The sequence below is a fragment of the Theropithecus gelada genome, chromosome 10, assembly GCF_003255815.1.
Source record: "Theropithecus gelada isolate Dixy chromosome 10, Tgel_1.0, whole genome shotgun sequence".
In the NCBI taxonomy this organism is placed as follows: Eukaryota; Metazoa; Chordata; class Mammalia; order Primates; family Cercopithecidae; genus Theropithecus; species Theropithecus gelada.
This window is the reverse complement of record NC_037678.1, coordinates 68,117,598-68,144,590: the sequence shown is the minus strand read 5'-3', so window position 1 is coordinate 68,144,590 and position 26,993 is coordinate 68,117,598. Positions and strand designations below refer to the sequence as shown.

Sequence of the window (26,993 nt, the reverse complement as noted above, 5' to 3'; positions counted from 1 at the left end):
GGGCAGCTAGCTGATAAAGGGGTGACCAGGGACAGACAGGAATCAGAAGTAGAATGAAACCCTCAGAACATGCTCCAGTGCAGGGCAGGACAGAGAGACAGGAAATGAACATCTTCTGAGTGTCTGCCCTGGGCCAGGCCCTTTAACAGAAAAACAATATTGTCCCTTTCCAACATCCCAGGGTAGGGCTGACAATGCCCACTTAGAGAAGGGAAACTCAGGGGTTATGGGCCCTGCAAAAGGTCGCATGGTAGGAAGTGAAGAGTTAGGGGCCAGTCCTGTCAGAGGCCCAACCCTGAGTTCTTCCACAACCCCCTAGGGTCTGCACCCACATGAACTGAGTCCTGCTCAGAACTGAGTCCTGCTCCATACCAGGCCTGTGCTGACACCTCAGGTACATTTACACCCTGCGGAGGCTGCTCTCCCCAGTTCACAGCTCTGTCACTCAGTGGAGAGAGAAAGAGATTGACTTTTTTTTTGAAAAGCCAGTAGAGGTTGTTAATCCAGTGTGTTGTGAAACTGCTAGGCTCAGACAGCAGCCTTGGCTACCACCAGGGCTGCAGATTCCTAGAGAAGCAGGTGCTACCACCCAGGCATGTCCTGGTTCCCCAGGCCTCCTGCTGCTGTTGGGGACCCTGACATTTGACAGTCAGCCCGCGCTGGGGAGGATGCATGTGGTCGTCACAGTTGGCAAGGTGCAGCAGCCTCTGCCCACCTGCCTGGGATCCAGGAAGCTGGGAGGCAGAGGAGGCTGGCGGCCGACTGTGGAGCTGGACAGCGCTTTGGCATAACCTGGCAACCCACAGGCCAGAGCAGACATTATGTGAGAGGAAATGGTGGAGGAGAAAGCTCCACCCTCTAGCTCTGAAGATGCAAAGTAACAAGTGAAATCTCTGGACCTCAGTCTCAGGGGCTGCAAGGTCACAAGGTGAGACTGAGGATGGGGCTACAAGTAACTGTCCGTTACATGGCACTTTTCAATTCACAAAAACTTCCCCACATTCAGTTCTCACAACCACCTTCCCAGTTTGAGGAAAGTGAGGCCACCACCACCTCCCCCAGATTTCAGTGGCCTCCTCCCTGGTGCTCCGGATGCCAGGCTCTCACCTCTTACCTCTGCTCTTCCCAGCAGAGTGAGGTTTTCAGAGCAAGGAGCTGATCACATTTGTCCTCAGCTTAAAGCCAAAGGCGCAGTCTGGACTTCTGCATAAGAGGCCCTTGAAGGCCATGTGGTCTGACCACTGCTGTCTGAATTGGCCTCATTCCCTCTCAAGCGGTACAGCCCGTCCCACTGAGCTCTCAGCAGCACGGTGTTCTCCCTCGCTCCCTCCTTCCTCCTCCTCCTCCTCTCTCTCTCTCTCTCTCTTCCTCCTTCACCCCCACCCAGGTCTTGCTACCTAAAACCACAGAACCCAGTTAGATCCTACCCATCCCTCAGGATCCCACTTAGAGGCCACCTCCCCCAAGAAGCCTCCTTAACAGCCCAGCTGTGGGCTCCCAGCAGGTCAGGCTGCCCTGTCCTGCCCATGTCTTTTCCTTTCTCTCCACAGACTGAGGGCTCCTTGGAAGCACACCTCTGTCTCACTCACCCCTTGCAGAGTGCCTGGTGAATAGTAGGTACCTAATTAATATTTGCAAATAAATAAATCAGCTTCCCAGGAGTTATGGGATGTGCCTGAGGCCAGCAAGCCAGGACAGATAGGGCTGGAGTTGCTACAGAATGTGGGCTTCCAGAGCCCTGGCCGTCTGTAGCCTTTGTCCTGCTGTATGCAGCCTGGGCTCTTCCTGTCACTCTGGTTATGGGGAGGAGAAGAGGCTAGGAAGGGCCTGTGAGGGACAAGCTTGGGATGCTCAGCACTGGAGGGACAAAGGAATGAACTAAGACCTTGACAGAATGCCACTAGTTGGGAAAAGCAAAGTAAACACGCACATCCAGCTGGATGAGGACAAGGGCTCCAGCCTGGCCACAGTCACTGTACGTCAGGAGGAACGAGCCTTCCCACACACAGACCTAGGATCTTGCACAGCCCAGGCCACACACAACCTGCCGGAAGAAACCTGAAGTGGGTCTTGAGCCATCCCCGAATGGGGACTACACACCACTCAGCCACTAATGACCCACCCAACACGTCTCCAGGCGTTTCCTCATAGGTCCCATTTCCCAGAATGACACACCAGGCCAACTGAGAGGCAACTCCAGGAGACAGGATTGTGGTTTCATCTGTGTTGCGGTGAACGGTGAGTCCCAGGCAGGAGGCAGCATGCAGGAGGTTGGTGTCAGACCTCGGGCTTCAGGCCTCACTCGAAACAGAAAGCAGAATGGCCAATGCAGGGCCAGCCCAGTATCTGAGGGTCTGCAGTACAGGGAGGGGTCAGGGCTGGCCCCTCATAGCAAACAGGCAGTGGCTTGAGGAGTAGAGTTCCAGATGATCCCGATCCTGCTTGGAAGGGTGGGTGGGTGGTTGGCTGGGTACGGCAGCTGACACCTGTAAACACTTTGGGAGGCTGAGGCAGGAGTTTGGCTTGAGCTCAGGAGTTCGAGCTCGTAACAACATAGCAAGACCCTATCTCTACCAAAAATTTAAAAAGTAGCCAGGTGTGGGGGTGTGCCTATAGTTCCAGCTACTTGGGAGGCTGAGGTGGGAGGATCTCTTGAGCCTAGGAGGTTGAGGCTGCAGTGAGCTGTGACTGTGCCACTGCACTCCAGCCTGGGCAACAGGGCAAGACCCTGTCTCAAAAAGAAAAAAAAAATGAAGTAAAATTTTAAAAAATCTTTTTTTGAGACAGCATTTTCACTCCTGTCACCCAGGATGGAGTGCAGTGGTGTGATCTTGGCTCACTGCAACTTTCGCCTACCGGGCTCAAGCAGTTCTCCTACCTCAGCCTCCTGAGTGGCTGGGATTACAGGTAGCATGCCACTGCACCTGGCTAACTTTTGTATTTTTTGTAGAGATGGGGTTTTGCCACGTTGCCCAGGCTGGTCTCAAACTCCTGAGCTCAAGCAATCTGCCGGCCTCAGCCTCCCAAATTGCTGGGATTATAGGCGTGAGCTACTGCAACCGGCCTACTAAAAAAAGGAAGGGCAGGCAGACGAGAAGTCTGTTTTGGATGCACACACAGGGCAGGAGTGGGGCTCTCAGGCCAGCTACTGGGATACAAGGGGAAGGGGGCTCTGGCTCTGACTCCCTAGGGATCCAGTAGACCAGCCACAGGCCCAAATCTGACCAAAACAGGGACTGGCACGGGGAGGTTAGGGTGTACAGAATTGTGTTAGAGCATTGGTCATAAGATGTGGTTTCTGATGCCAGCTCATTCAATTTGTCATCAATAATTACTCATTGAATATTCTTTTTGGTGCTAGGAATACAGCCATGAAGAAGACAGACCCAGGGCTCACCCTAATGGAACCCACAGTCTACTAAGAGGATCTGACAAACAAGACTGTGGATAAATACACCCCTTCACAGCTTTGTGAGTTTGGGTAAGCCTCTAACCCTTCCAAGCCTCAGTTTCCTCATTTGTATCATGAGATAATACTACTACTTCCTTCAAAGAGCTGTTATGAAGAGTAAATTTCTTATAAGAAAAAAAGGAAAACAACGTAAAGGGCTGTCAGTAGAGTAGTTATGTAAAGTGTGGTGAGTTCCCATATGCAAGACTCAAATAGGAGGTTCCTTTCTCACATATGAGCAAACATCACCAGGACATTTTACTAAAAGGGAAAAAAGTCCCACTTTCATCATCATGTCAATAATAAAACACACATACCCACACACAAATAAGCCTCTTTCTCCATGAGCCTGTGAGTTTATGTAAATGTACAGAGAATGCTTCCGAAGGCCATCTGAGCACGTGATCAGAAGATTATAGGGATCACGTGGGGCCAGCCCCTAGTAAGCTCTCCTGAAACAGGAGCCACCGTTTTTTATTTTTATATTTTATTTTTTTGAGACAGAGTCTCGCTCTGTCGCCCAGGCTAGAGTGCAGTGGCATGATCTCGGCTCACTGCGACCTCTACCTCCCAGGTTCAAGTGATTCTCCTACCTCAGCCTCCCGAATAGCTGAGACTATAGGTGTGTGCCACCACATCCAGCTAATTTTTGTATTTTTAATAGAGATGGGGTTTCACCATGTTAGCCAGGATGGTCTCGATCTCCTGACCTCATGATCCCAAAGTGCTGGGACTACAGGTGTGAGCCACTGTGCCTGGCCCCATGAGCCACTATTAATTATGATTTTAGGAAAAGATTTTCTTACGTTCTCTGTTTTTAAACAGAATGAAGGTAAGTGTGACACTTTGCCCTCCTCTTTTAAAAAAGCTAAATTTAAACAAGTTCCTTTTCATTTATATGTAATCCTTGATTAGTATTTTCCATCTGCTGGTCACCGACTCACAAAACAAAAGGGTTAAAAAAAAACTGCTTCCCGCCGGGCGCGGTGGCTCAAGCCTGTAATCCCAGCACTTTGGGAGGCCGAGACGGGCGGATCACGAGGTCAGGAGATTGAGACCATCCTGGCTAACACGGTGAAACCCCGTCTCTACTAAAAAAATACAAAAAACTAGCCGGGCGAGGTGGCGGGCGCCTGTAGTCCCAGCTACTCGGGAGGCTGAGGCAGGAGAATGGCGGGAACCCGGGAGGCGGAGCTTGCAGTGAGCTGAGACCTGGCCACAGCACTCCAGCCTGGGCGACAGAGCAAGACTCCGTCTCAAAAAAAAAAAAAAAAAAAAAAAAAAAAAAAAACTGCTTCCCTTGGTTCATGGACTGTTTCTCCAGGAATCTGTTCTGGGTATTTGAAGAGCATGTTGCTCTTGCTATTTCCCATGTCAACACACATGAGTAATGGCAACAGGACTCTCAACACCCTGGAAGCTGTGGGTCATCATCCCGGTTTTTGAGATAAGGAAACTGCAACCTAGAGAAGTTAAATCACTTTAGGAAGTGGGGAGGCCCTCAAGCAATCCACTGGTCTCAATCCCTCCTTCCTTCTCTCACACTCAGGCGCACCCCCCACCATGGATGGTTTACTGTTGTCATTTCCTGTTACTGACTCTGAGGAACAACCATAATTAGCAAATGCACCATGCCACAGGCAGAAAAATAATAGCTCCCAGGGTAAAGGATGGGGCCTTAGTCACTAGTTTACCTGCCGGTATAACTAATAATCCACACATAATTTGTTCTGTAATAGGGTATGGCACTGAACAACTCAAACAGAGCAGGATTTAAAAAGCAATCCATAAGCCAAGATGTTCTCTATATTCAGCTCTTGATTTCAGCAATGATATCAAGGTTCTAGATACTTCCTTGAAATCTGTACTCATCTGGTTCCTAGAAGAGCTCTGCTCTGTCTTGCCCAAGGAGAAGAAAATGAGGCAGGTGAATACCAGCACCTTCCTAGCTCACAGCAGGATATGGAACTGATAACATGTCCCTAAATGCCATATGTCTTGATGGAAGACACAGAAGCAGGGGCTGAGTTTGGGCTGTGCATGACATGCAGGGCTGAGAAAGTGGGACAAGGGGACCTCATGAAGGGTCTCTATGAGGAGGTGACACTGGACTCTTAGTAAAATTCGAAATGTCTCATTTTGCACTCTGAGGCTGCCAACAGGTCCAAAGGCAAGGATGGCATAATTTTCATGAAGAGAGGCTCTCTTACCTCAGTCAGTGCTCTGGGACAAGGATATGCCTCGAGTGACTGCCTCAGTGAGCAAGTGGCCCCATCTGACGCATCCTGTTAGTGATCTGGCAGCAGCAGTAACAAAGTCCAAAGCCAGCAGCCCCAGGAAGTACTTGGACCCCCTGCTGGAAGGCCTATAGGTTGATACAGCTTGCCTGAAGGGCAACTTGGAAATACCTGCCAAAGGCGCAAAATGCATATGCCCCTTGACCCGCAAATCCCACCACTTGGAATCTACAAAATACCAGCATGTGTGTACAACAATATGTGGAGGGATATGCAAGGCTCTTCCATTTTATTTATTTATTAGTTACTATTTATTATTTATTTATTATTACTATCTATTATTTATTACTATTGACCAGGCTGGTCTCAAACTCCTGACCTCAAGTGATCCTCCCATCTCAGCCTCCCAAAGTGCTGGGATTACAGGCATGAGCCACCACACCTGGCTGCAAGGCTCTTACATTTAAAGTGACAAAATAGGCCAGGTACAGTGGCTCACACCTGTAATCCCAGCACTTTGGGAGGTCGAGGCGGGCACATCACTTAAGGTCAGGAGTTCAAGACCAGCCTAGCCAATGTGGTGAAACTCCATCTCTACTCTCTACCAAAAATACAAAAATTAGGCAGGCGTGGTAGTGCACGCCTATAATCCTGGCTACTTGGGAGGCTGAAGTGACAGAACTGCTTGAACCCGGGAGGTGGAGGTTGCAGTGAGCTGAGATCACGCCATTGCACTCCAGCCTGGGCGACAGAGTGAGACTCCGTCTCAAAAAATAAATATATAAATAAAATAAAGTGCCAAAATAACCAAGGGCAACCTCAATGCCCGTCAGCAGGGCTGTACCTAGTCCAAACCATTGGATATTACAGAGCCATTAAAAAATTATCTCAAGACAAAATCATTAAGTGAAAGACAGCAAGCCAAAGAATGCTACTTAAAGGAGAATGCCATTTACCTACATAAACAAAAAAACCCACCTCTCTTTATGTATCTGTGTGTATAGCTGTCTATAAATGCACAGAGGAAAGTCTGCAAAGACATACCAAACTGATCCCAACGGCCACGTCTGCAGAGGGGCAGAACATGATGGGGGCTCAGGCAGATCTTTTCTTTTCTTTTCTTTTCATTCCATAGTCTTTTTTTTTTTTTTTTGGTAGAGATGGGGTCTTGCTATGTTGCCCAGGCTGTTCTTGAACTCCTGGCCTCAAGTAATCCTTCTACCTCAGTCTCTCAAAGAGCTGGGATTACATGCATAAGCCACCACACTCAGCCCATTCCATATTCTTCTATTTTGTTTGACTTCTTTCCCCCAGCAATAATGAATTCATGCATTACTTGGTGATTTAAAATACATTTTAAAAAGAGATTAAGAAAAAAAAAGGTAAGAGATCATGCCAAGAGTCCAGCTGGTTTCTTTCAGCTATGAACACACTTGATCCACCTGCCTTTGGTTTCCATCCCTAACCCCAATCCCTCTTTCCAATAATTCAGTTTCTCCTGCCTTCAATGGCACCTGATCACTTGCAGACACCCCGCTGTGCTGCTTTAGAGTCCCTTCTCTCAGAAAGGCGGCCACAGAGATGAAAGCTGTTATCTGGCAAGCTCCATGGAGCCTGACAAGACTCATGACAAGACAACAGGCTGTGGACTATTTCTGTGGAGCTTGCCAACCTCCCTAGAGGCCCAGGGCAGGCCCAATGCCCTCCCATGCCAGTTACCACTGGGAGGTAAGGAAAAGGAAGGAGATTCCAGAAAGGTAGGAGAGCCAGAGCAACCTTCTGGATTCCTTCAGGATATGCAGTTGAGCCCTGCACAATTCTGCCTGCGTGGGTCAAAAGTAAGAGGGGCTGTGCATCTACCATCCCTACAGTGTGAGAGGCAGAACAGGCCGTCCGGCTGGGCCCCACCCAGGCTACAGGGCCCTCCATCTCTCTTTCTTCTGTTCACGAACCAAGACAACTGGCTGGGCTGGACATTAATCCTCCAGAAATGTCCATGCAGGAAACACCATTCCCATCACTCACTGAGAAAGCCCTAACTCCTTTCTTTTCCCGCAGCTAACCTTGGAGGCAAGAATTACCCTGGGGATTATTCACTGGCATCATTAGTCTTTCCAGCCAGCCTGCTTCCCATCCAGGCTATTACACATAGGAAATGCCTGGCTGTGCCAATGGCAATTGAAATGGTAAATGGTACAAGTGATTCTCATAAGACTTCCACTACGAGGCCAGAGCCTGACCTAAGAGAAGGCAGCACGTGGAGGAGGGAACTTCCAAGAAGGGTGGGTGAGTCCACCTGGAGTTTGCTAGACCCGCTGCCACAGAACCTCTGCAGAGCTTATTAAAAATATAAATTCCTGACTCTGTATTCCACATTGAATCAACATTTCTGGGAGTGGGATCAGAGAACTTGGCATTTTAAAACAATCAGAGTCATGTACGTGGGACGGTTGCAACACAATTGCAGGGTTTAAAGCCTGTTAACAGGGAATCTGTATTTTTAACAAGCCCCCTCTGAGGATTCTGATTGAGAATCCTGCTCTGTGGAACAGAGGGACAGGCTTCCCAGCTCAGGGAAGTACCTTGCTGGTACTCCTCAGCCTGTGACCGCAGCCTCCTCTCCACCGCTCCCAGCCACACAATTTATGCTCAACTCCTCAACAGCCAGACCGCCCCCCTCTCATCTGCCTGCCTTAGTTCCTGCTGTCCCGAGAGTCCATAGAGTCTCTCCTCCCCTTGCCTTGCCCTCTCCCCCTCACTCTGTGTACTCCCTATGGGTGCTGGAACCACAGGCATCATTACAGAAAGGGGTGCCTCAGAAATCAAGCCTTATGTGAATTTTGTTCTTGGCTCCTCCAATGACCTTTGACAAGAGATGACCTCTGCAAGCCTCTGTCCCTCATTTGTAAAGTAGGGATAACACGCCCTGTCTCCCAGGCTTGCTGAGAATTCAGCGTGGCTATGGCTCAGTGTGGTGCCCAGTACCTATCTGCCAGGTTCAGTCTTACACTGCTCTTACTTCCTCTCTAACTGGGGGCTACTTGAGGGGAGTAACTGTCCCTCCTTCACATCTACACCCCCGGTATGCAGAATCCAAGGCCATGGTTGAATGCTTGAGGCTGCAAAATGAATTTCTGTCCCCAAGCTGACCCCCATGCTGTCCCTCTTACCTGCCCAACGTTGAAGGTCAGTGTGATGGCATAAAAGAAATTAGAGTTGGCACTTCCTGCATAAATCCAGAGGTGCCACAGGACAGGGAAGAGCAGGGAACAGACGATGATGATACAGGTGAGGACAAAGATGTTTCTCAGGACTGCAAAGACAGAGGGTCACAGTTAGCCTGACGCGCTCTCTCTGGCACCCTTTCCCTGCTGCGATGGCCGCCGGAATGGAGAGGCCCAGGGTGAGCCTCATGTAGCTCAAAGGCAGAGCACTGCCAGAGGTACTAGAGTGCCGGGAAGCAAACCCCAGACTCCCAAGTCAATGGCTCCCCATGCCCACAGCTGGTGGTAGCTCCTGGATTTGGATTATTTCCTCCCACTGTGGGCTTGGCTTGCTGAAGACCAGCTATAGTTAGAAATGCCATGAGTGCCTCAGGGTACCAAACAGGGCATTTCAGGAAGACATTCCCCTCACCTCCTAATCTTGGAGGGTCCAAGAGTATCCCTCTCCCCAAGCAGGGCGCCATCTGGCCATGTGGGATGAGGGGTGGGAACCCCAGCATGAACCGTGATGAACAGAGCCGCACCGTGGGTCTCCATGGTGCCACAGCCCTGGGTCTTAGGAACACGTTCTCCATTATCCTTAACTGGTGTCTTAGGACCCCCGCCTTGCTCTTCAAACATTCCCAACTCTCCCTTAGATGATAAAAGACCTCTTTTTGACACTGTCTCTCACTCCCTGCCCCTAAGGGAATACCGAATCCCACCAGGAAGAAAGCTCTCCCTGAAGTCTCAGGAAGGACCTGCTACTCAAGGGTGGTCCAGAGGCAGGCAGGCAGGCTGGCTGGCTTCAGCCAAATGGGATCGTAGCATGGCAGCCGGGTACAGATCTTGGTTAAAATCCCGCTCTGCCATTTATTAGCAAGTTTCTCTAGACCTCAGCTTCCTCATCTGTAAAATGAGACTATATACCTAGTATGTACTCATAAAAATTAAAAATTAGGGTGGGCATGGTGGCTTATGCCTGTAACCCCAGCACTTTGGGAGGCTGAAGTAGGAAGACTGCTTGAGTCCAGGAGTTCGAAACCAGCCTGGGCAACATACTGAGACCCCATCTCTAAAAAAAAATTTAAAAATTTAAAAATAAAAAATGTTTAAAAATAAAAATAAAATGGGGCTAAAATGCACACTTCATTTGGATTAAGCAAGATGACATGTGAAAAATGACACAGATATATCACTGGCTACATTAGTTTTCCATTGCTACTATAGCAAATTCCCACAAACTTAGTGATCTAAATAATATTCTTTATTATTAAACAGTTCTGGAGGCCAGAAGTTCCAAAATAGGTCTCACAGGCTAAAATCTCTAGAGGAGAATCCCCTGCTTGCCTTCTCTAGTACCCAGAGGCCCCTGCATTCCTTGGCTCATGACCCCCTTCCAGCTTCAAATCCAGCAATGGTAGATTGAGGCCTTCTCACATTATATCACTCAGACCTTCTCTTCTGCCTCCCTCTTCCATCTTTTTTTTAATAGACTATTTGAGATGGGATCTCACTACATTGCCCAGGCTAGAGTGGAGTGGCTGGATCATATCTCATTGAAGCTTTGAATTCCTGGGCTCTAAGGATCCTCCTGTCTCAGCCTCCTGAGTAGCAGGGACTACAGACGTGCACAAACATGCCCAGTAGACTTTATTTTTTAGGGCAGTTTTAGTTTCACAGCAAAATTGGGCAGAAAGTACAGAGCTTTCCCATATTCCCCCTGCCTCCACCTCTTCCACTTTGAGGGACACTTGTGATTACACTGGGGCCACATGGATTGTCCAGGATAATCTCCCCTTCCAAGGTCTTAAAGTCCCTTTGCCATGTAAGGCGATGTATTCACAGGTTCTGGGGATTACAACGTGGACATCTTTGTGAGGGGAGGGCTACTACTCTGCTTACCGCACTGTACTTTTTCCCCCCGTTTCAACTCTCTAGGGGTTATCAGACAGCAGGATTGTCTATTACTTTTCTTTCTTTATACTTTAATCATATTTTTTAAAACTAATAAATATTATTTAAAATAATTAAAAGAATACCTTTTTGAAAAGAACTTAGCGCTGTGCCTGCTTCCCAGCAGACACTGAATAGAAGTTCCCTTCTCTCCTCTGATATTGACCTTCAGGAAATCCCTTCTCCCAAGTGAGAGTTTTGGAAGACTTACAGGGTGGAGAAACTCCCAAACATTTAGGCCACTTGTCTTAGTTGTACAACAACTTAGTAGAGATGCTATACTGGGGGCTCATGCATTGGAAGGGGCCTGGATGATACAGATGATTCTCAACTCCCGCTACAAAACAAAATCACGGCTGGGCACGGTGGCTCTCGCCTGTAATCCCAACACTTTGGGAGGCCGAGGTGGGTGGATTACCTGAGGTCAGGAATTCGAAACCAGCCTGGTTTGCCAGCCTGGCCACCAGACATGGCAAAACCCCGTCTCTACTAAAAATACAAAAATTAGCCAGGCATGGTGGCGGGCGCCTATAATCCCAGCTACTCAGGAGGCTGAGGCACGAGAATCGCTGGAACTGGAGAGGCAGAGGATGCAGTGAGCCGAGATTGCACCACCACACTCCAGCCTGAGCAACAGAGCAAGACTCTGTCTCAAAACAAACAAACAACAAACAAAACAAAATGAAATCACATGGGGAGCCCTCAGACTAAGTCAAAGTCTCTAGGGTGGGGTTCGGGCATCCATATGAGGTTTTAAAAGCTTCCCACGTAATTCCAACATGCAGTCGAGGCTGCGAACCACTGGATTACAGCTGCAGCCCCTTAACAGTCTGCAGCAGAGATGCCACTGAACTGTGTCAAAGGGAGAATAATCAGGACACGGTTGTTCACAGTTCTTTGTAAAGGTGAATGTTTTCAAGTTATAGTTCACTCTTTATTGAGAAATGATAGGTATCATTTTGTTGTCATTAAAAAGTCCTTTATTTTGTAACATTGGGAAGAATGGCTGATAGTTGATTGTTTTAATGTCTTCAGCAAAATAAAAAGCTGGCAAGTCTGTCACCTGTGTTTATTGAAACATTAGTGGTCTGAGAAATCCCACAATTTGGACACTGGCCTGGAGGGCTTGCAAGATCCTCTTTTCTAATCTGAAGTTTCTGCAATTCTGGATCTTCAAAGATGAGATGTCAAAACCCTGACTCAAGCCTCCTGAGACCTCCCAGGAACAAGGAGTCTTGCAAAGGGACATTTTCACTGAGAATTACTATTATTATTAAACCATGTTACTACCTCAAGAAAGGAGAACAAATGCTTCCCACTCCTCTAACCCAACAACAATATGTACATTTCTCAGTGGTTCTTTCTGATCCCCTGGAAATTATTTTGCTGAAAAGAATATAGACTATTCCAAAAAATAAAATGCTTGTGGCCTGCCAGACCAGGTGGTTCTTGTTCTGTGCCTCCAGCCAGTGACACAGATTTCAGACAGGGTGACAGGAAGGAAACCAAGTGCAAAGAGACGAGAGAGGCTCACTGGCAGCCTCTGGGTGCTATCTCGAAGAGCTGCAAAGATACATTCCCATGCGGCTAGAGAACCGTCACTAGCATGCAGTTGGCTTCTGGCCTGTGGTGACCTCTGCAGGAACGGGGAGCTGCTATTCACTCTTGCTGGCTGACAGGCCAGAAGATTAAAGCTATATATGCCAGAGCAGATAGAGCTAGAGACCTGGGGTACGGGACAGCTTGTTCCAGGCACCAGAAAGCGTCAGAGGTGACCAGGGCCTAACAAGGTGAAAGGGTCCACCTTCATCAGACTTGCGAGGCCAGATGGAATCAGGTGCCCCACCACATTCACAGGGTGGCTTATCCAATCTCTGGCACCATGACTGATGAACTGGAACTTCAGGCAAGCCACTTTCCCTTCTGAGCCTCAGGCATTCAGAAAGAAAATCTCACCTGAAAAATCCAGTCCCATGAGAAGGGGAATGGAGGGGATGGGGACTTCAAAGGCCATGGTGATATTCCCTTTCTTAAACGAGGTGCCAAAACACGTGGGAATATATTTTATCATGATTCTTTATATCTATCAACATTCTTTCATCACTATACAATAGTAATAAAAACAAAACACACACACAAATCCAGCCCCTTGGTAACTGGCTCCTTCTGCTGGACTGTGCAGGCTGGCATGGGCTCTGCCAGCAGGCTGTTCCCTAACACCACAATTGTGCGTCTGTATGACTCATCCAAGCTCCAGAGAACCCAGTGTCTGGGGCCTACACTCAGGGAGGGGCCACATTCCTTTTCTCCTCTCTACTGTACAGGAAAACAGAAAGGTGAATGTGGGAGCACGCATGTTAGCGCTGACAACTAATGTTTAAACGGGATTCCTAGCGACATTAAATACATTCAACATAGGCTTAAACACATCTCAACACATACATCCCACTCATAGGTCCCAAGGACCAGGGCTGATGCTGCTCCTGGCTAATGCTTCACAGTTGTCAAGCCCCAAGCAGGTTCTCCAAACACGTGTATTCTCTGCTGCAGGAGCAGTGAAGCAAAGGCAGACAGCTCCTGTTCTTTGCAGGATCTTCAGCCAACCTGAACCTGCAGACTGTGTGCCCAGCCGGCCAGCAAAAGCAACTATTAGATCATTCAGGTTTCTGGAAACCCCATCCTTCTTCTTTGTGCCTCCTTACCCCAGAGGGCATAAAATAGTTTATTCGAGTCTTGAAAAATATGTTTATTCTAATGACTCTGACTACCAAGCCCAAAGCTCCGATCACGGAACTATGTGAGAGACTCCCCTGCATAATTAATACTCACGATACTAACTGCAGTGCTATTTACAGATATTCCTTCTCAAACTTAACACACTCATGAAAGTTATTCTCTTTGATTGATGGAAAAATCAGAGGCTCAGAAAGGTTAAATGATGTGCCTGAGAACACGTGGGGCTCGTAATGCGAATGGCAGGATTCAGAGTCAAGTGAGTCTCCAGACTGCTCAGCAAATGGGAAGAAAGACAGTCACTGAGGGAGAGAATGTGCCCAGTGTGGGATGGGCAACCACAAAAATCCATTCTACATTCTTGAAATCCACTGTCACAAACTGAGGCATGTCCACATGTTTTGGTGGTCTCATGATTTGTCACTGGTCACTCTGCCCAGGGGCCCCAAGCTGACTCTCAACCTGCTAGACTGGGTGACTCTTGTCTGAGGAGAGACGACGTCACTGCAGAAGACACTGCTTCCTCCTCCCAGTCAGGCCAGATGGGTCATGGCCCCACCAGGCCATCACCTGCAGGAGCAGCCCTGGCTCAGCTGCCCACACCACTGTTTACCTTCACTCAGAGGCACACTCCTATAGGCAGGCTGCTTCCCACAGCTGGTCAGTTTCACTTCCTGGTTAACACCCAAAACAACAAGAAAGACTCACTTCCTCTGAAGCCTGCACTCCCTAGTTCATTCTTGACACCTTGCTGGACACCCACAGCAGGAAGGAAAGTTCAACAGCTCCCTTCCATGCCTCATTTAGAGAATCAGGTGGTGCTGGGCCACTGATACTGCCTTTTTACTGGGGAGGTTTAAAACCCACTCCACAAATGTTTGCAAGGTCTTCTGTGTGTCAGCTTCAGTCCTGAGTGCTGCAGATACAAAGTGAATGAGTTGTGATATCTACCCTGAGGGAGCCCCCAAACACTGAAAAGAACCCACGATAGGGGGTTAAGAGCACTGGGGGCCTAGGCAGCACAGACAGGTCACCACTAAGCCACCTCTGAGGAGGGGATGATTAGAGCTTAGAGGGGTTGTCACAGTGGGCAGGGAAATCTAACATTGCCCCTCTGCCTTGTAGTAACCTTTGGGTGCAGCACTGGGGAATGGTTCGAAGCCCAGGGTATAGAGTTCTGCTGTCTAGTATGGTAGCCTAGCTACATGTGGTTTCTGAAATTTAAATTAAAAATTCAGGTTCTCAGGCATACAAGTGGCTGCCCTATTGAACTGTGCAGACAGAGGACATTTCCATCATCATAAAGCCCTGCTGGACAGCACTGGGTAGGGGTTCACAGATCTGGATTCCAATCCCAGCTCTTCTAATTAGAAGTCACATGACTTTGAATGACTGGCTCTATCTTTCTGTACCTCAGTTTTCTCACCTGCAAAATGTGGATACTTACCTCAAAGACTGGTGTGAAGATCAAATGAGCTAATTAATGCATGTAACACTGTGAGAGCCCCAGTGGCCAGGACACAGTAAGTGCTGAATAAATGGCAATTATTTTTATCATCACAAGTCCGCAGCACCTAGAAGCAGATATTGTGCCTCATGCCTCTGCTCCTCTCCTAGTGCTGCCAGCACCACAGGTGCCTGGTAAATGCCTATGAATTCCTTTTCCCCGCAGCAGTCTCACCCAGGCCCAGGCTGACACAAATCTCTGGCAGAGGCGGGAGTACTCACATCTGTAGAGATGGTTCCACACGGGGAAGAAGGCCATGTAGAGCGCCACGTCCCCCACTGTTGGGTAGGACTTAAAGATGGCGATGATAGCGATCTGGATAAACATGAAGAAGATGGGGTGCTCCCTGGGGCAGGGCAGGGGAAACAGAGAGAGAGGTAAGTCAGGGACCTACCCTAGAGACTCCTGACTCCATCCTTTGAACCAAAAATAATCCTCAGGGGACTTCAGGAAGGAGCTAGCTCTGCTATCCACAAGACATGGGCCAGGCCCCAGCAGCAGAGCAGAAAACTACAGGGACCTAGAAATACCCAGAGATGGTGAGAAGGGCCTGGCAACCACTAGGGAAACAGCCCACAGAGACATTTCCCATCAACAGCCCCCCTCTGCCTCTACCAGCTCTGGGCCTTCCCCCAGGAGCCACGGAGGAAGAAAACAAATGAAGTCAGCATTCTTTATGACTGGGCTTAAATGACTGCTTGGCAGGGTAATTAGGCAGCCTCCCTTGCCAGAGGCCCCTCTGACAACTGGACGCAAGGCAGGAAGTGCCTCCTTGCTGATGCCTTTTTTCTCTGACAACATGGTCAGCAGGGTCTACAGACCCACAGTGCAATGAACTTCTTTCCAGGAAGAGAACTGCGAACTGCAGAGAGCTTTTCAGTTCTTAAGGGCTGGGACTATTCTTGTTAACTTAAACTAATAGCAGTTTCAATGATTATTTTAACCTAATAATAAGTGATAGCAATGGGTATCCTCTCCTGAACTCCCTCTGTGTGAGGTCCTTTTCCTGCATCCTCTTACATGATCCTCACCACACCTCAACTGCCCCTCAAGGCAGGCAATCCTGGGCCGGGTGCAGTGACTCACATCTGTAATCCCAGCGCTTCGGGAGGCCTAGGAGGCTGAGGCGGGAGGATGGCTTGAGCCCAGGAGTTTGAGACCAGCCTAGGCAACATAGTGAAACCCCATCTCTACAAAAAATTAAAAAATTAGCCGGGTGCGGTGGCGCATGGCTGTAATCTCAGCTATTCAGGAGGCTGAGGTGGGTTGCTGGCACCAAGAGGTTGAGGCTGCAGTGAGCCGTGATCAACCACTGCACTCCAGCCTGGATGACACAGTGTGAGACCTTATCTCAAAAAGAAAAAAAAAGTAGGCAATCCTCTCACCTGTACTTCACAGATGAGGAAACAGATTCAGAGAAGTGCATTGACTGAGTAGGTTAGTAAGCGATGGAGTTGTCTGTCTCCAGAGCTCTTAATCACACCCAATACTGTTCTCCTGAGTGCTGATCACACTCCGAAGCTCTGGTCAGGAGAGGATGGGGGGACAGAGCTCAATCTCAGTGCCCCTCCGAGAGCGGACCAAGTGCTAAAGGGAAGCCAACAGGAAGAGGCTGGATCTATACCCTCCTCTGCTACGCTTCAACCACATGCGCGTGGTCTACTTCTGCACAGTACCTGGATGCCTAGCCCATGAAGTTTTCTTCAGAGATTAATGACCTTTTTGTCTTGCAGGTCAAAGGTCAGGGTGACTCAATGGGTGTGAATCTGAATCTGAGATGTGCAGACAAACATGTCCACACCCAGAACACTCCAGGGCTGCTGTGCAGCAAATGCCTCAGAAACGCAGCTTGGCAAAGGTGTGCAGCCCTGTAGCCTCTAACAAGCGTCCAGCTATACAGCTCAGTGTGAACATCTTCCTAAACACAATCCAAATCACTGGCTTCGGGCTTTTCAGGTAGCTGGTAACAACGGCAACATTTCTATGAAAAGGCCGGTGAAAACACAATGACAAAAAAACAGACTAGAGCCTCCTGCAGCACTGCACAGGGACTCGGGTGGCCTGAAGGGCCCTGTTCCTGCAAAGCTGACACTGGAAACAAATCTTGCAGGGGGCAGGAGAGCTTAGGTGGAGCTTCATACCCAGGCAGAAGAGGAGACAGCAGGGAGAGCAGGTCTCTTCATATTTTCTGTCCCCACAACTGTGTGGGCCTGGCTGAGGTCATAAAATGGTGACATTATTGCCTACCCAGGAGCAATGTGTGGCCTTGCATGCAGACAATAAAAGCTGCCGGAGAGCTGGCTGCACGGCCAGTGAGGAAAGGTGCCCTGGGCTCTCTGCTGCTCTTCACCCAGTGGCTGGGCCTAACCAGAACAAGGACAGGGAAGGTGGACCACAGACAGCTGGAGAGCTCAGCCGGGCAAGGCTGCCAGAGTTCCGGAGCCTGCCAGGCCATGGAAGGAGGGTGTCCTGTCAGATGCCAGGCCAAGGCTGTGTCATGGGAAGGAAGCATCAGCGTTTGAGGTTTTACAGAATGAGAACCATGTGCACTGGTGCACGGACCATGGAGAATGGCAGCAAGGTTAGGACAGAGAACTCGAGCTCTTGAAATCTAAATCAAACTCTCTTTCAGGTTCCCTGGACCATCTAGGCGTATCTGTAGCTGTCTGTGCCTGTTTTCCCTTTTCTGAAGCTAGGATAATAGAACCATTTCCGGAGGCTACTACAAGCAATCTCTCAGGAGCTTGGCATGGTGCAGGGGGATAAGCATAGATTCTGGAGCCAGACAAACCTGAGTCTGAATCCCAGTTCCACTGCTTACTAGCCGCGTGACTCTGGGAAAATCATCCCACCTCTCTGAGCATCAATTTCCTCAACTATAAACTAAGAGTGATAAGAATCTAACGCCTACCTCCAGGAGTTGCTAGGTTAGGTATGATTATGTTTCAGAGGGTCTAGAAAGGTGCCTGGCACGGAGCAGGCCTAACATCTGTCAGCTCTCTTAGACTGCAGAAGAGAACTCCACAAACCTTTTGGAGGGAAACAGATCAGGAGATTAAACAGTTGCAGGTGGCCAGCCTCCCAATTAGACCATCCAGAGTCCCTGTGGACAACCTGTCACCGGGCTGTTGATGGAGACATCCCATCAGATACACTTCTTCCAAACACACTCCCCTCCACAACCCCTGTTTTTTTTTTTTTTTTTTTTTGAGACATGCACTTCTGCCTGTCATCCGGGTGTAAGTGCAGTGGCACAAGCAGCTCACTGAAGACTCAAACTCCTGGGCTCAAGTAATCCTCCTGCCTCAGCCTCCCAAGCAGCTGGGACTACAGGGGCACACCACTACACCTGGCTAATGTTGTTGTTGTTGTTGTTGTTGAGATGGAGTCTTGCTCTGTTGCCCAGGCTGGAGTGCAGTGGCACAATCTCGGCTCACTGCGACCTCTGTCTCCTGGGTTCAAGCAATTCTCCTGTCTCAGCTTCCCAAGTAGCTGGGACTATAGGTACCTGCCACTACACCTGGCAAATTTTTGTATTTTTAGTAGAGATGGGGTTTCACCATATTGGTCAGGCTGGTCTCGAACGCCTGACCTCAGGTGATCCACCCGCCTTGGCCTCCCAAAGTGCTGGGATTACATGCGTGAGCCACTGCACCCAGTCTGCCACCTGGCTAATTTAAAAATTTTTTTAGATATAGGATCTTGCTATGTTGTCCAGGCTGGTCTCAAAGTCCTGGCCTCAAGTGACCCTCCTGGCTCAGCCTCCTGAAGTACTGGGATTACAGGTGTGAACCACCATGCCTGGCTACCGCCTGGCTCTAGTCCAAAACAGTGAGTAGGCTCAGCAGCAATGTGGGCTTAGCAGCAATGTGGGCTTGAGCACCTCAGAGTGAGGCCAGGGAAAATGCTGGGGCTCCAAAGCCCACACTGCAGCCTGCACCCGTGTGACTGACTCTATTGCCTGCTATAGCGCTGGCAACTGCAGCAACTGAAGGCAGTTTCCTTAGGTGAGATGCTCTAAACCTGACAGCAGGTGTTCCACATTTGAAGGCCACCCCCAAGGCTACTAGGGGCAGGGGCTTCTCGGACAGCTCTGTGGACACAGCAGCAACAGGTCCAGCCACTTACTTTAGCTTTATGGCTAAGGGGATGGTGTAGAAGAAGACGTTGATCTGAAACACACATACAAAGAAGAGGCTGAAGTGCTCAAACATCTCTGCAAAGAAGTACCAGAAAAGACCAATGTTTGGAGTGAGATCTGGAACAGAAAGTCTGGAATTAAGAAAACAAAGGGAGAGAAAAAAGACAAAAGTTATAAATTGTCTGCTTTGACCTTGATTTCTCCTGAAATCCTTGGTCACTGCTGGGCAGCCAAGGATGACTTTCTCCCTAGAGAGATCAGGATGGGAAGGGCTCTCTACGTACTCTGGATACAGGTAATTAACAAAAACGAGCAGAGACATATAATGATAACCCATAACAAACATTAGCTAAGCCAAACAAATCTGAAATGAGGCAGGGATTCATCCTAGGAATAAAGAAACTCACCCCTCTTTTACTGCGCAAGACAGTTTAAAATCAGGAGATACCCAGCACTGAAACAAAGGAGGAATGAGTTTTAAAACACAGTATCTGTTTTGGGCATTCTAAAGACCTGCCTAGAGACCACGCTCAAAGATCCGGCTCCTCCCCATTCTTACTCCACACCCCACAGCAGGAGCCAGAAAACTGAGTGCCTGAGACCGCCGTGAGACTTCTAGGGGCTTTAGGAACAATCGGTGGGTTCTGGCTAAGATCCCCGGGGTCCCAGTCTTAACTGAGAAATTAGGGTTTAACTGGAAAACATTTTGTCCAGTTAAATCAGACAAATATTTTACTGCAATTCTGGCTCTTCTAAAGTTTACATTTTTGATTTAAAAAAATATGAAGTTGAAACCGATCTCAATACACAATTTAAAAAAGACAACAAATAGGGCACACAGAGGGAGAGACGGGCGATGGCTCTTGGTCAGATTTCCCTGACTGAGGCCTCCGCCCAGGTTAAGTTTTTCCTCTTGCTGTAACTAGACCTCCTTTTCCGTGAAATGAGGTAAAGAGCACTCCGTGGCCAGCAGAAAGAGCTCTTCACCTGGCATCGCAACTCCTATCTAAGGCAGAGCATGAAGAGCTGAAGTTACCAAGTCATGGTTATGCTCAGCCAGGATTTAACACAAACAAGCAGTCCAGAATCCCAAACAGGAGTTCTGCCGCTCCAGATCCCTTCCCCACCTGCACAGGTTTAAGAGTGTGTCACCCATTGGGCTGTGAGCTCCTCAAAGCTTAGGAGCAACCAAGTCTTCGACATCCACGCAGAGCCTGGCACACACAGGGCATTCGGAAATGTTTATAGAATTCATGAATATACACTCAGGCAAGCCTGCAATACTCAAGCCCATTTGAGTTTTCTCTCAAGGTTTGACGTGTGGCAGGTGGCATTATTTTGAAACCGTCAGAGGCCCTCTTGCAGTAGAGGAACACACCCATTTCTGTTTGGAATTGAGCCCAAACCTCCCAGTTAGAGGCTGGTATTTGCTTTAGATGTTCCCAGGGAGTGCTCTTTAACACTTAAGTTGGAGGTTGCAAATTTTTTTGTGTGTGAAAAATCAGACCTTGGCGATGACCTTGAGCAGCAGGATGTAAATAATTCCCACAAGCTTAGCATTCCAATAATGGAACACTAGGCATACTGGGTTAATCCCACTGTATCAAAGGTGTGCTTTGGAGTACAGGTTCTCAAAGTGTGTTCCCTAAACCAGCAGGCCAACAGCATCGGCATCACCTGGAAACTGGAGAAATGCAAATTCTTGATCCCTCCCCAACATCTACTTAATCAGAACCTCTGAGGGTGGGCCCAGCAATCTGGGTTTTAACAAGTCCTGCAGGTGATTCTGATGCACCTTAAGGTTTGAGAACCGCTGCTATTTAATACAAAGGCTTCCTGTGGTCACTCACCCCCTGAGTCCAGCTAGAGCTATGAAAACCAAATTAGCTTCCAGAGTTTTGTGGGGCGGTTTTACCTGACGATATATAGTTGTACTAATTTATGGGTGATTTTACGTGATATTATGATTTCTGAATACAATGTAGAATAATTAAATCTAGCTAGTTAACATTTCTATCACCTCAAATATTAAACATTGTGGTGGGAACAATTGAAATTTACTCTCTTAGCACTTTTGGTATGTACAATACTGTATTATTAACTATATTCACCATGCTGTGGTAGAACTCAAGAAAAGAAAAAAAAAAAACATATTCCCCCTGAGATTTTGTACCCCTTTGACTATTATCTCCCCATTCTCCCACCCCCGGCATCTGTAACCACCCTTCTACTCTCTGCTTCTATGAGTGTAATTGTTTTAGAGTCCACATATAAGTGAGAACACATGTGGTATTTCTCTTTCTGTGCCTAGCTCATTCCACTTAGCATAATATTCTCCAATTCCATCCCTACTACTGTCATAAATGACAGAATTTCCTTTTTAAAGACTGAATAGTATTCCCCTGTGTATATATACCAAATTTTCTTTATCCATTTGTTTGTTGATGGACATTTAGATTGATTCCATAACTTGGCTATTATTAATAATGCTGCAATGAACATGGGAGTGCAGACAAGTCTTCAACAAACTGATTTCAAAAATTTTGAGTTGCCTGTAATCCCAGCACTTTGGGAGGCTAAGGCAGGTGGATCATTGAGACCAGCCTGGCTAACATGGTGAAACCCTGTCTGTACTAAAAATACAAAAATTAGCCGAGCGTGGTGGTGCATGCCTGTAGTCCCAGCTACTCAGGGAGCTGAGGCAGAAGAATCACTTGAAACCAGGAAGTAGAGGCTGCAGCGAGCGGAGATGGCCCCACTGTACTCCAGCCTGGGCGACAGAGTGACACCCCGTCTCAAAAAAAAGAAAAAAAATCAGGCCGGGCGCGGTGGCTCAAGCCTGTAATCCCAGCACTTTGGGAGGCCGAGACGGGCGGATCACGAGGTCAGGAGATCGAGACCATCCTGGCTAACACGGTGAAACCCCGTCTCTACTAAAAAATACAAAAAAACCCTAGCCGGGTGAGGTGGCGGGCGCCTGTAGTCCCAGCTACTCGGGAGGCTGAGGCAGGAGAATGGCTTAAACCCGGGAGGCGGAGCTTGCAGTGAGCTGAGATCCGGCCACTGCACTCCAGCCTGGGCGACAGAGCGAGACTCCGTCTCAAAAAAAAAAAAAAAAAAAAAAAAAAAAATCCTTTAAGTAGCCAGAAGTGGGACTGCTGGATCAAATGGTAATTCTATTTTTAGTTGTTTGAGGAATGCTGATACAGTTTTCCATAATAGCTGTACTAATTTACATTCCCGACAATGGTATACAAGGGTTCCCTTTTCCCCACAGCTTCTAGAATTTTCTAATGTGGTCATTACTTACATAAAGCCATAGACTGCGGGGATGAAATCCCAAGAGCTGAGAAGGAAGAAGGAGAGGCAAACGATTACCACTAGGCTTCCCACATACATCATGGCATACTCCCAAGAAAAGATCCAGAAGGCCTTGCTCTTCATTTTCACAGGTATGTACTGCCGCTAGGAGAGAAGGCAAAGTGATATAAACTTAGGGATATAAACAACAGAGGGCAGCTATTAGCTTATACTTAAAGATCCCTCCTGCAAAACCATGCTATGATACACAGGTTTATAATTTTTCTTTGGTCTTTAATTAAATAAGAAGGATGTAAGTGTTAAAAAAGGTATTATGGGTGCATCCTCTGATATCAGACCTAGTAACACCATTTCTAGGTATGTATCCTGGAGCCACGTTGCAGAAGATACAAATGGAGGAATATTCATTCCACCATTGTTTGGAACTTTAAAAAAAATCCTTCAATAGAGGAACAAATAAATTGTGGTATATTGACACATGGTATACTATTTGCAAGGTTAAATGAATACATTGTATCTATAAATGTCAACATGACTAGATCTAAAAGATATGAGGTTAGTTATAATAGAAAATTGCTAAACAAGCCATATTATATGAAAATACTTATGTGTTCTGAGATTATACCAAATAATACTATTATTTACACACACGCACGCACACACACACACACACCCCTGTAAAAGTTTCATAAAACATAGATTAGAAGGACATACACTAAAGTGGTGATAGCATTAGCCTCCTGGGAAGGAGAGAGGAAAATATAATTGGAACCTAAGAAACTTCATATAACCTGGCATTCATATGCAAAGTGAAAATAAATAAACAAGTAAAAAAGACTTAAAAAGAACCCCAAATTTAGGTTAAAAAAAACAAAAAAACTTCAACTTTATCTGCTTTTTTTTCTTTTTGGAGACAGAGTCTCGCTCTGTTGCCAAGGTGGAGTACAGTGGCATGATCTCAGCTCACTGCAACCTCCGCCTCCAGGTTCAAGCAATTCTCCTGCCTTAGCCTCCCGAGAAGCTGGGACTACAGGTGCGCGCCACCATGCCCAGTTAATTTTTGTATTTTTAGTAGAGACGAGGTTTCAACATGTTGGCCAGGATGGTCTCCATCTCTTGACCTCGTGATCCGCCCACCTTAGCCTCCCAAAGTGCTGGGATTACAGGCGTGAGCCACTGCACCTAGCCTTTTTTTTTTTGAGATGGAGTTTTGCTCTTGTTGCCCTGGCTGGAATGCAACGGTGCGATCTTGGCTCACTGCAGCCTCCACCTCCCAGGTTCAAGTGATTCTCCTGCCTCAGCCTCCCGAGTAGCTGGGACTACAGGCACCCACCACCACACCCAGCTAATTTTTGTAGTTTTAGTAGAGATGGAGTTTTACCATATTGGCCAGGCTGGTCTCGAACTCCTGAACTCAGGTGATCTACCTGCCTTGGCCTCCCAAAGTGTTGGGATTACAGGCATGGGCCACTGCGCCTGGCCTCACATACTTTATTAAGTATGACAACAGCAAATACGAAACAATATAGCAAAAATCTTAGTATCTGTTTAGTTTGGGCAGTAGACATACGGCTATTATTATACATTTTCTATATTTTTCCATTTTTCCTCTCTTAAAAATGTTTTCCTCAAAAAAAAAAAAAAAAAAAAAGGATGCTGGGGGAAGAGAAATAATTCAGGACTTGTTATAAGAAAAAGGAAAATAAGAATTACCAAAAAACAAAAAAACCACCCCAGTATGTGAGACAACAGAAATGAATTTAAACAAATCACAATCAATTCAAATGAAAAATCCGTATAACTAAAAATCATGTTATCAGGGACTGGGCACGGTGGCTCATACCTGTAACCCCAGCACTTTGGGAGGCCAAGGTGGGAAGATCACCTGAAGCCAGGAGCTCAAGACCAGTCTGGCCAACATATCAAAACCCCGTCTCTAATGAAAGTACAAAAATTAGCTGGGTGTGGTGGTGTCCGCCTGTAGGCCCAGCTACTCAGGAGACTAAGGCATGAGAATCGCTTGAACCCAGGATGCAGAGGCTGTCGTGAGCCAAGATCGCACCACTGCACTCCAGCCTGGACAACAGGACAACAGAGCGAGACTCTGTCTCTAAAATAAAATTAAATTAAATTAAAAAATCATGTTGTTAGGAAAAAAATCAGTTATGCAGCTACATGCTATTTACAAGAGCTATACCTTAAAATATAAGACACAGAGGCCGGGTACGGTGGCTCACGCCTGTAATCCCAGCACTTTAGGAGGCTGAGGTAGGCAGATCATAAGGTCAGATCAAGACCATCCTGGCTAACACGGTGAAACCCCGTCTCTACTAAAAATACAAAAATTAGCTGGGTGTGGTGGCGGGCGCCTGTAGTCCCAGCTACTCAGGAGGCTGAGGCAGAAGAATGGCGTGAACCCAGGAGGTGGAGCCTGCAGTGAGCCGAGATCGTGCCACTGCACTTCAGCCTGGGCGACAGAGCGAGACTCTGTCTCCAAAAAAAGAGAAAAAGGGGGTGGGGGGAAATAAAGTATTGCAGAGATAAAAATAGTCCAATAACGATAAAAGGTTCCATTCACTGGAAAAATATAACAGTTCTAAATTTGGGCCGGGCGCGGTGGCTCAAGCCTGTAATCCCAGCACTTTGGGAGGCCAAGACGGGCGGATCCCGAGGTCAGAAGATCGAGACCATCCTGGCTAACACGGGGAAACCCCGTCTCTACAAAAAAATGCAAAAAACTAGCCGGGCGAGGTGGCGGGCGCCTGTAGTCCCAGCTACTCGGAAGGCTGAGGCAGGAGAATGGTGTGAACCCGGGAGTCGGAGGTTGCAGTGAGCTGAGATCTGGCCACTGCACTCCAGCCTGGGCGACAGAGCGAGACTCTGTCTCAAAAAAAAAAAATAAAAATAAAAATAAAAATAAAAATAAATAAATAACAGTTCTAAATTTGAATGTAACAGTCTCAAAATATATAAAACAAAAGTGGATTAAGCTACAAAGGAAAAATAAACAAATCCATCATCAATGCATAACTGATAGATCAAGCAGACAAATCAGTAATCAAGTAAAAAAAATGAAGCACATTTCATAAGTTTAATCTCATAAGATCTTATAAATCATACTTATATAGAATAGGGCACCTAATAACTAAGTAATTCACATTCATTTCCAGCATTTTGGGGGTATTGATAAAAACATCACATACTTAAATCAGGCCATAAACCCATATTGACTTCAAGGAATCTTTATCATACAGACTCCAATCTCTGACCATAATACAATTAATAGAAATTATTAATGAAAAGATAACCTAAATTAGAAAAAAACTTGCTGACCTCACATACGTATCACCTATTTGTTGTAAGAACACTTAACATCTATTTTCTTAGTAATTTTCAAGTATACAATATATTGTTAACTATAGTCACCATGTTGTACAATAAATCTCTTGAATTGTATTATAGAAAATTAAAACACTTATCCAAATAACCTAGGAGTCAAAAAGAAACGATTATGTCAGAAAATACCCCACATCACTATTTGTGTAATATAGATAAAACAATACTCTCAGGGAAAAGTACATCCTTAGAAATTTACTTTGGAATAGAAGAAAAATTGAAAATAAATAAGCTAAACACCCATTTTAAGATATTAGAACAACAGAATAGACCCGAAAAGAAGTAAGAAAACAATAAGGGTAAGAGCAGAATTTGTTAAAATAGAAAATAAAGATACAATATAAGGAATCAATAAGACCAAATCTAGTTCTTAGAAATGACTCATGTTGATGGGTTTCTAATAAGAATAATTAAGAAAAAAAGAGAGATGAGCAAATAAACATCATTAGGAATGTAAAAGAGGGCATAACTATAGTTCTATCAGGGAGAAGAAAATATTTTAAAACTTATGCCAATGTATTTTTTAAAAAGGTGAAATGGAAACATTCTATGAAAACTATAAATAATTTAAGTGATTTATTAAAAATGCCTGTGTAACTAAAAAGAGGTGGAGATCAAAGGAATGACAATGAAATGTAAAACATCCTGAATCCCATTCCTTCCCCCAAATCCTATAAAGGTCACATATAAATTGGGGAATTTAAATTTGGAGAGAATATATTGGATGATATTATTCTATCAAGGTTAAATTTCTAGCGGTGTGGCTGGGCGCGGTGGCTCAAGCCTGTAATCCCAGCACTTTGGGAGGCCGAGACGGGCGGATCACAAGGTCAGGAGATTGAGACCATCCTGGCTAACATGGTGAAACCCCGTCTCTACTAAAAAATACAAAAAAACTAGCTGGGCGAGGTGGCGGGCGCCTGTAGTCCCAGCTACTCGGGAGGCTGAGGCAGGAGAATGGCGTGAACCCGGGAGGCGGAGCTTGCAGTGAGCTGAGATCCGGCCACTGCACTCCAGCCTGGGCGACAGAGCGAGACTCCGTCTCAAA

At 46.9% G+C, this 26,993-nt stretch overlaps 1 protein-coding gene across 2 annotated transcripts in view; it reads right to left on the bottom strand.

The window, feature by feature from the left end:
- PIGU (phosphatidylinositol glycan anchor biosynthesis class U) overlaps window positions 1-26,993 on the bottom strand; it is a 110,201-nt gene that overhangs the window by 6,078 nt on the left and 77,130 nt on the right. For both annotated transcript variants that reach the window (XM_025399890.1, XM_025399891.1), the window contains 4 exons: window positions 22,539-22,693; window positions 19,216-19,359; window positions 15,309-15,433; window positions 8,859-9,001 (listed from right to left, as the gene is read on the bottom strand). In XM_025399890.1, coding sequence (XP_025255675.1) covers window positions 8,859-9,001; window positions 15,309-15,433; window positions 19,216-19,359; window positions 22,539-22,693 — 567 coding nt within the window. The remainder of the gene's footprint in view (window positions 1-8,858; window positions 9,002-15,308; window positions 15,434-19,215; window positions 19,360-22,538; window positions 22,694-26,993) is intronic.